The 9,768-nt window shown below is 42.9% G+C and overlaps 1 protein-coding gene across 7 annotated transcripts in view; it reads left to right on the top strand.

The window, feature by feature from the left end:
• The first annotated feature begins 5,580 nt into the window (after window positions 1-5,580).
• Window positions 5,581-9,768, top strand: part of UCHL3 (ubiquitin C-terminal hydrolase L3) — a 111,327-nt gene continuing 107,139 nt past the window's right edge. For 2 of the 7 annotated variants that reach the window (XM_072622290.1, XM_072622288.1), the window contains exon 1: window positions 5,860-5,988. In XM_072622290.1, the coding sequence (XP_072478391.1) occupies window positions 5,947-5,988 (42 nt within the window). In that variant the 5' untranslated portion in view covers window positions 5,860-5,946. Of the gene's footprint in view, window positions 5,996-6,106; window positions 6,546-9,768 lie in introns of those variants that run through there. The other 5 variants (XM_072622292.1, XM_072622284.1, XM_072622281.1 and 2 more) reach the window with 5 other exon arrangements.

The following is a 9,768-nucleotide window of genomic DNA, read 5'->3' as shown; positions in this document are numbered from 1 at the left end:
CATATGAGAGAATTGTTGATTCAACTTTACCATTCCCTTGGAGTAATGAGAGAAGAGGTTAAGCAGATGTTTCTAGACAAACAAGTCAGTAGTTTTGTTTGGAGGTGAGGCTGTGATGAACTGGGGCTGGCTTTTCCTCAGCTAGCTTAAGAGGAAAACCAAGCCATGCCTGAGAGGCTGAGTCGAAAAGGGAGTGACTATGAAGGGATAGCACTATACACAATAAGGAGAAGTGACAACTGCTACTTCTAGCACAGCATAGCAACACACCACCCACTGCTAGACCATGCTCACTTGGATTCCTAGGTCAAAGTTTGGTCTCTAACTCTTGAGCCTTATGCGACAAAAATTTTAAAAGGGGGTAGGGTGAGGAGAGGAAATCCCATAAAACACAGCAGCCTACATTAGAGATGGAACTTTTTCTGTAAAAAAAGGGGAAGACTGGGGAGCCATTTTGCTGCTGTCATCCTATGATTTGGATCTTCCTGTTGTGCTTGGCCTTAGGCAGCCTGGATCACACATTAGCATAGGGCTCAGGAACTTCACCGGCCAGAGAAGGACACCGGTCAGGAGGGGAGGCACAGAGAGAGTTAACAACTTTGCTCTTAGCCTCACCACCCATCGTTTGGTCATTTGTATATTTAAATATCCTTCAATAAATTTGGCTCCAGATATGTAAGTTATGTACATAAACATGTTTCTCTGGTATGGTTGCTGGCTTCCCACAAAATCGCCCATTTAGAAAATGCTCTTGCTATTTTGTGGGGAAAGTAGGCAGAGGGGCTTGATTAACTGTCCCTCAATCCTCCCCCATGAACTGCAACAGTAAAGCACCATGCAAACCTTTGGGGTTACAAAGATAAAAATGAATAGCTCTTCCCCTCAAAGAGCTTATAGTCAAGTCATGTCAATAAGCATTTATTAACTGCCTACTATGTGTGCTAGGTACTATGGTAAGTACCTCAACTACAATGAAAGGGAAAAAAAAACAACAAACAAACCCAGTGTCCAATGTCAAGGAGTTTACAACTGAAGAGAAGGGAAAACATGCAAACAACTATTTAAACACAAATTATATACAGGAAAGATTAGAGATAATCTAACAGGTAAGGCATTAGCATTAAGCAGATTTTGGGAATCTGTCCTGAAGGAAATAAGGGAAGGCAGGGGGCAGAAGTGAGGAGAGACAATCGTAGGCATGGAGGACAGTAGTGAAAAGACACAGCTGGGTGATGAGTGTTGTGTGTGGGAGGCCCGTGTTACTGCATCACAGAGTATGTAGCAGGGAGTAAGGTGTAAGAAGACTAGAAAGGTATGTGTTTGTGGGGGGGAGGGAAGAGGGTCAGTTATGAAAGATGTTGAATGCTAAAGAGAGGATTTTATATTTGATTCTGTAGGCAATAGGGGGACAATGAAGTTTATTGAATAAGGCATTGACATGGTTGGACCTTGCTTTAGGAAGATCATTTTGACAGCCAAATAGAACAGGGGTGTCAAACATATGGGACAGCAGGCTGCATGAGGCCCACAACACTCCCAAGAGCAGGCTGAACCAGATTAAACTGCAACTGGGAAATGCATAACAAAGTAAATAAAAATACAATAAAACACAGATAATGTTAATATGTGGTTTTCTAAGTAAATATTTACCAACAGGGATTCTTATGTAGGGTTTAGTGGCACCCCACCCCCCTTTTCTATTTCAGTTTGACATCATTGGAGTCAGAATGGAATGGCATAGGGACAGATTAGTGACAGGGGGACCAACCTGAAAGGAATTGCCATAGTCCAGGTATGAGGGGATGAGGGCCTGTACCAGGGTAGCTGCAGTGTCAGAAGAGAAAAGGGGAGCATATATAAGACATACTATGTAGGTAGAATTGACAGGACTTGGGAACTGTTTGGATATGGGGGGTAAAAGACAGTGAGGAGTTGAGGATGACACCTAGGTTTTGAGCCTAGGTGATTGAAAGGATGATGGCACCCTCAACAGTAACAGAGAATTTAGGAAGATGGGAGGTTTAGGGCAGGAAAAGTAATGAGTCTGTTTTGGATGTGTCAAGTGTAAGATATTTGAGATGTCTAACAGGCAGCTGGTGATATAACTCTAGAGGTCAGGAGAGAGAATAGGGCAGGATAAATCATTCTGAGAATCAATCCCCTTGTGATAGGTGAATCCATGAGAGAGGATGAAATCAAGGAGAAAAAAGTATAGAAGGGGAAGAGAAAAAGGCCCAGGTCAGAGCTTTGGGGTATTCTCAGGGTCAGTGGGAGTGACTTGGATGAGGATCCAGAAAAGGAGACAGTGGTCAGGTAGGTAGATAACTAGGAGAGAGTGGTGTCATCAAAATCTAAAAAAAGGATCATATAAAAGAGAAGAGGGTGACTGATAGTTTCAAAGGATACAGAGAAGTCAAAGATGAGAACTGAGAAAAGGCACTTAGGGCATTTAAAAAGATTACTTGTAACCTTGGAGAAAGCAGTTTCAGTTGAATGTTGATGTGCAGAGTTAAGAAGAAAGGGAGAGGAAAAGAAGTGGAGGAACTAATTGTAGATGGCCTTCCCAAGGAGTTTTTCCATGAAAAACAGGAAAGATACTGGGACAGTAGCTATCAGAGATGGATGGATCAGATGAGTTTTTTTTTGAGGATGGAGGACACTCTGTATGTTTGTAGGCAGTAGGGAAGTAACTAGCAGATACGCAGTGTGAAGATGAGTTAGAGTGAGGGTGGGAGATGATCTGCTGGAGAAGATAGTATGGACTCATTCAGTCAACATCCATTAATTACTTAAAGGCATTGATCACTTGTGCATGTAGAGGATTGGCTTTGGCTAGGAGAACAGCCATTCTGTCATTCAATACAGAATTAAAGGAAGAGAAAATGAGGGGAAGCATCTGAATGATGTGATATCACATGAAGAAGAGAGAGCTCTTGGTCAGCTTTTTCACTGAAATATGTCAGGGTTCTCAGCCAAAAGGGCAGAGGGAGGGAGAGCCATGGAAGATTTGAAGAAGCCTGAAAAGATTTAGAAAATGTGCTAAGGTAGGCGGGATAGTAGGTCAGTTAGAGAAGTAGAAAATGATTGCCTGGCTGCAGCGAGGGCTGAGTTGATAATATGCAATATAAACTTATAGCAGACCTAGTCAGCACACTTTCATGATTTTTTTTGCCAGCTTTATTCAGTTGCATAGGAATATTAGTAAAGGCAATGGATAGTTGTGGGGGGGGGGTTACAAAGCTGGGGTTTGATAGGGCAACATTGTTGATAGGAAAAAAGGGGCAAGAGATTTGAAAGATGAGTATTGTGTAGAGTTCAAAAGGTTTACCAGGGGTCAAGATGGGGAAGGGAGGTGAGCATAGCTAATACAGGGCGAGGGCCTGGAAAAGGATCAAAGGCAGAGTAGATGTCAGGGTGGAAACAGAAAAGGGTTAAAAGTGTATAGCAAAGGAGAGGTGGAATGGCAACAGATTATGCTCTGATAAAGGAATTTCAGAATTTACGAACATGGAAGTGGAACTTTTGTGAGTGAGGCAAGATCAAGACCAGTTCTGTGTAAAGCAGAGGTGGAGTCAAGGAGCAGGCTACAGATAATGATTAAATTGAGGAACTGGTAGATTAGGGTGTTTGAAGGATTAACAATATGTATCTTGAAGTCCCTTAGTGTGGGGGAGAAAAGAAAGACTGTGAAGGAGGTACTGAATTCATTGAGGAAGGAAGGAGAAAGTCCTGGATGTCAGTAGATATCAGCTACCAGAATCTTGTTTGGGTAATAATTATGTTTTCAATGAACCTCAAAGGAGAAGAGATTATTGAGTGATAATGGTAAAGGAAGATTCTGGAACTGGCAGTGGGTAGCAAGAAATCTTCAAGTTGTATCATCTGGAGGGAGCTAGGTCTTAGTCCACAAAGATGGAAGGTATGAGAAAGGAAATGGTTTGAGATGAAAGCAGTTTATTAATTACAAAGCAAGCATTCTACAGAGAATGGTGGAAAGAGTGGATAGGTTTAGTGGGGGACATTATGGAGGTTAGGTTGAGGGAGATGAGAATAAATGGGGAATGGAAATTGAGGTTTAAGCCAAATGGGAAGTTGGGGTTCAGAATTACTGGGATGGTGGGGGTATGATATTAGTAAGAAAATGTTAATCATTGAAGATTGAGTTCAGGTAGGTCATCATCATCCCTAAAGGTTTTAGTCTTGGGGTGGATTCATTCTTTAGGCACAGGTTACTATGTATAGGAGGTGTGAGGGGGCAAAGATAGGAAAGAAGAGAGGACCAAAATTGAACGGTCAGCCCAAAGAGGCTAAGATCTCCTGTCTTTTTTCCAGTATTGGGAGGAAACAGCACTGAAGCTTCTTGATTGGGGAGTGACACCCTCAGACCTATGCTAATAGTGCTCAGCTATCTAGTTGCCACTCCTGTGAAGGTTGGATTGGAGAGGGGAAAGTATAGAGGAAAGGGGACCAATTACAAGGCTTCTAAAATAGTCTGAGAAAGATAATTTGGATTGTGGCTGCCCTGTGAGCAGAGAGAAGGGAACAGAGGTGATAGATGTGAGACAGAATAGATAAGATCTGGCAAATGAGTGGTGGGGAGGGAGGGACAGAAATAGCCTACTGAGGTGGGGAGGGGTGATGTCGGTGTACTAGAATCTGCTACTAATAAACCAAGTCGCCTTCTTGGTTCTAGAGTTCCTGAAAAGTTCCTGAAAAGAAATTGCCACTTTCCGTCAAGGCATTTTCTTAGACAAATAATAATTGATTACATTCCATTTTGTTTCCATTCCATTTAGATCCTGATCTCATCATTCACAAATTCTCCCTTAAGGGTGAGTTACTTCTGCAGACAATCTCAGTTAGCTTCATGCTTATAGAATCTCAGAACGCATTTCTCTGGCCTTGTTTCCAATTGGGTGTTGCGGGAGTACAATTAATATAACCTGGATGCACCCGGTGCCCTCTTGCTAATGCAAAGATCACAGGTTTATGGGGAGAGAAACGTCCCCAAGTCTGTCTTTTCAGGGTCAGTTACTTTGCAGAGGGTCATTCGAGGTGATGCAGCAGATTCTTTTAGGTGGGATTATTGAGGAGTCTGGATTGACAAGGTTCTGAAGGCAGCGCGCAGTGGAGACCTTTTCTGCCACTCTTATGTTCCCCTCCTTGATCCCGAGATTTTCCCTTAGACTGTCTGTCTGTCTGTCTCTTTTTTCCTTTGAGGGTTTTTGGTATAAAGAAACCTAGCTAAATTTCCCTCCCTCAGCCGTGTTAGGAGGCACCCCAGTTCCCTTTGTCAGTCGTTCTGATTCTCCAGAAAATATGACACACATTAAAATCAGGACAGCACGCCTAGACACAGCTTGTAATAGACAAGGGCTACGACACCCTGCCCAAGATCCACAGGAGGGGAACCCCGAGAACTGTCACAGAGGAACCACTGCCCCCTAGTGTCTGCAGCTTATTCCTGCGAGCAGATGAGCCCCTTCTACAGTCAGAGGAGGCGGCGCGCGCCCCCTAGCGTCTCGGATCCGTAGCTGGAGCAGAAAAGAAGAGGGAGCCGGAGACCACGCGGCGCCGGCCAGGCGCGTGCGTAGAGGCGTCTCATTCGGCCGGGGGACTTGGGAGAGTCCAAGTGCCATACACCAGAGGGGAGTGAGGGACGGATTTAGGGTTGCTTTTTCGCGTTCCTACGCTTCGATCTTTCCTTTCTGACTTCGTTGTAGTTGGAGACTTAATTGAGACCGGGAAGCCGCGCAGAAAATCAAGAGTAGGGGCGAGCGGCTTGCATTAGCTCAGGCTTGTTCCTCCCCATCCCCCTCTCCACGACAGGAGTGGGTTGGGCTCGCCCCGGGTCAGGAGGCGCGGGGGCGGAAGCCGCGAGGGCGCCTGTGGCTGTCAGACAGAGCCGGAGCCGGGAGACCGAGCTGAAACCTAAGCGAGCCGGCCATGGAGGGTCACCGCTGGCTGCCCCTGGAGGCCAATCCCGAGGTGAGCGGCGGGCTGGCGAGGCTGGATGGTCGGGTCGGGCGGAGGTGGCCCGGAAGCCCGAGCAATGGGTCCCTGAACCACGTTTTCTTTTTTCCGTTTCAGGTCACCAACCAGGTGAGTGAGTGGTAGCCCGGGAGCCTCGAGCACTGCGTCGGCCTCCGGGTGGTCCACGCCTCCGCCGGTGGTCGGGACTTCGTTCTGCCGAGGCCTCCACCCGCTGGTAGTCTCCCCGGAGGCCCCCGCTGGCAGCCTCTCACGCCCCTCTCCTTGATGTTGGCAGGGACCGGGCCCCCTGCCTCCATGCGCCGTTCTCGGCCTCTCGTCCGGCCCGCTCCCAAGCTAGGAGCTCCCCTCCTCGGCCCCCCTTCCTCCTGACCCCTCGCTAGGGTCGGATTCCACCGTGGCCCTTACTGCCTGTCTGGGGCCAGGGGAGTGAGTTTCTGGTCTGTAAGCTGGCCCCCTGAGTCACCTCTGCCCCAGCGGTGAAATCACCTTCCGCCATCCTTCCCCTGCCCGTCGGCACACCTGGGGTTCTGCCCCGCCCCACTTCTAACTTGGTAAATTGGGCTTTGCTAAACCTTCGTTGAAAACCAGTCTGCTCCTTGGAGTCTGCCCCACCCCCTGTGGATGAGGACTTGGAGCTGTAAGATCGGCCTGGAGTAGGGGGGATCAGAAACGATTCCGGTGCATGTAAAGGCGGAGAAGCCCAGAAAGGGGAGAGGGAAGTGGCTTTTGCCCCTTAGCCTAGACTAGGCTGTTGTTTGATGTTAGTGTGAATTGTATTTTAAAATCACTTTTTAGATGACAACGCCATAGTCTCTAGTTGCCTGAAATAACAATATTGAAACTTCCTATCTTTATTTGTGAATGTTACTAATCATACATGAATTTTTAAAAGTTGACTATTTTCGTTCATCTTAGCTTTTGTTTCCATTGAGAAATTTTATTTCTTAGAAATTTTATGTGAAAATGTTCAGAAAAATATCCTCGCCGAATCCCTTTTCGAAATCCCTGTTTAAAACAATTCTAGGTCGGTGGATTTTTGAAGAAACATAATCTTTTTTTCCCCTGAACACATTTAGACATGTTTTCTATAGGTTATCTAGAATATACTTTGTAAAATATCCTCACCAAATAATCTTTTGAAATCCCTGTTTAAAACAATTCTAGGCGGGTAGATTTTTGAAAAAAGCATAATCTTTTTTTCCACTGAAGACATTTAGATATGTTTTCTATAAGTTATCTAGGAAAAGAAAAGTGTTTCTTTTCTTTTCTGAATCAGCACAGTATCCAGCACTTGACTTTTTTTTTTTTTTACTGCAAACCTATTCTAACCCACTGCTCCATAGCTATTGCAATTCCTAGTTTATAGAAATTTAGAAATGCTACAAAGCTACGATTGTGTATTTCTGTCTTTTTCCATGGTAGGACTAGAATATGGATATAAACTTTTAATTTATAAATTATAGCAAGGATCATTCCTTGACATCATTGATTTTTAACATGCCACTCATTACTTAACGTGAAACTCTTTGTTAGTCATTAGGTTTCTTACTAATTAGGTATGATTATATAACTTCTGAATAGTTTTATGACATATAGTTCACACTGGAACTTTTTCCTAGGTGATCTTAGTCATAAAATGGCTTGATTCTGTAATAAGGTTATAACTTTGCAAAAATAAACCTGGTGGGAAAAGATGGGTGGTTGAATAAAGATGAGACTGGGAAACCTGATACTGGTTTATTTTGTCCCAAACTACACTATTGGATAAATGTGTTTCTATTTCAGGGGAACGGGCTAGTAGTGGGCAATTTTTTCCAGGATTGTTTGTAATCATTTCTTTAATTTACATGTGCAAATGTCAGAATTACTGTTTTTGAACAGCTAATAATTATATTTGTATTGATAAGATCTGCCTGTTTTAGGTTGTCTCCATACAGGTATAGACTCTTAATTCACATGGTATACTTTCAAATAAAGACAAGGACTCTATTCCTCACAAAGTCTTTTTGTGACCCAGATAAAAAGTCCTCAGTTTCTTAACCATTTTCATATAATATTTTTTAGCCTATCACAATCCAAGTTGCTCCTTAATGGAAATCCTCCAGTGTTTTAATGTTGATTAATGAGTGTTCAGAACTGACCTTCTTCATTCTCCTGTACTCTGTGATCCAGTAATGCTGGATCACTGTTGCACTGTACTGTTGCTCCACACTCTAGGCATTTTCGTGGACTGTCCCCTCACCATCTCTGCCTCCTTCCTTCATTGGCTTTCTTCAAGTCTCAACTCAAGTTCTACCTTCTGCAAGAAGGCTTTCTCAGTCCATCATAATCTTAGTACCTTCCCTCTGAAATTATCTCCAGTTTATCTTGTATATACCTTGTCTATAAATAGTTGTTTGCATGCATTCTCCCCTGTTAGACTGTGAGCTCACTGAGAGCGTAGACTGGTTTGTTTTTTGTTCTGACTTTCCTTTGTATGTCCAGGGCTTAGAATGGTGCCCGGAACTTAGTAGGTGCTTTAATAAATGTTTGTTGATTTGATGTGATTATGATTTTCCAGATGTGCCATGACCAGTGCAGAGTAAAAGTGAACTTTCATTTATCTTGCCCAGGACAGAAAACTTCTATTAATAAAATGTTACGTTCTATTTTGTTTTGAACCCTTTATCCTTGTCCTATGATCCACCAAAACTACCAGGTCTTTTTCATATAAACTACCTTTGTCAGTTTTCCTCATTTTGTATTTGTCTAGTTAATTTGAAAAATATAAATGTGGGACTTTGTCCTTGTTAGTTTCACACTATTTTTCATCTTAGAACTTTTGAATCTGGATTTTTTTTTCAGTCTAGTTCATAAACTATTCCCTTTGCTTCATGTTGCCCTAAGATTTATAGAGCATGTTCTCTGTTGCTTTATCTGAGATTTTGATAAAAACATTTGAGAGAACTAGACTGAGGTCAGGGATTTGTGGCGCACTGGATATTTCTTTCTGGATGGACATCAGTCATTTGACATTCTTTGTGCGTGTTGTGTTGTTCAGTTGCTACAAATCAACTTGTTACATCCCCATTCAGCTCCCCTGTCTCCTTGCCCTCACACATCATGCTAAAGAGATTTTGTTAAATGTCTTGTTGAAGTGCAGGCACAGTTTGTCAGCGTTTGCCTTCTCTGTTTTTTTTTTTTTTTTTACTCCTCAAAGATTTGCAACTATAGTTTCTTTTAAATCATGTCTTCAAGTTTTCTCCACATTCAATCTTGCAACTACTATAGGTCTACTATATAAAAAGAATTTAATATCCTTTTGTTTTTCTCTTTCCCCATGAAAAATTCCCCAAGTGTTATTTTTGACTCTTTCTGCTTTCTCACATCTCACATCCAGTCAGTTCCCATATCCTGTTGTTCTACTTCCATAATTTCTCTAGATTATTGCCATCTTTGTGTGGTGTATTATAAAAGCCTGATAACTCACCCCCTCTCTATCGTATTTCCTACCTATCCCTTCTGTACACTTACAAAATTAATTTCCTTATGCTCAGATATGAACATACCACTCTTCCTTATTGCCTACTAAATAAAGGAAAACCTTTAGCCTGGCATGAAAAACCCAAAGCACTCTGGCGCCTCCCTACTTTTTTTAATCCTGTTTCTTAATTTCCCTTCTATATATAATCCATTTCACCCAAGCTAAACCGCTATCTGTCCCTTACATAGTCTAATGCTTTGCTCTCTTTTTTTAAATTTAGAAGAATAATTGCTAACATTTATACAGTCTTT

Source organism: Notamacropus eugenii, chromosome 6 (genome assembly GCF_028372415.1).
Source record: "Notamacropus eugenii isolate mMacEug1 chromosome 6, mMacEug1.pri_v2, whole genome shotgun sequence".
In the NCBI taxonomy this organism is placed as follows: domain Eukaryota; kingdom Metazoa; phylum Chordata; class Mammalia; order Diprotodontia; family Macropodidae; genus Notamacropus; species Notamacropus eugenii.
The sequence above is the reverse complement of the archived record's forward strand: the minus strand, read 5'-3'. Positions and strand labels throughout refer to the sequence as shown.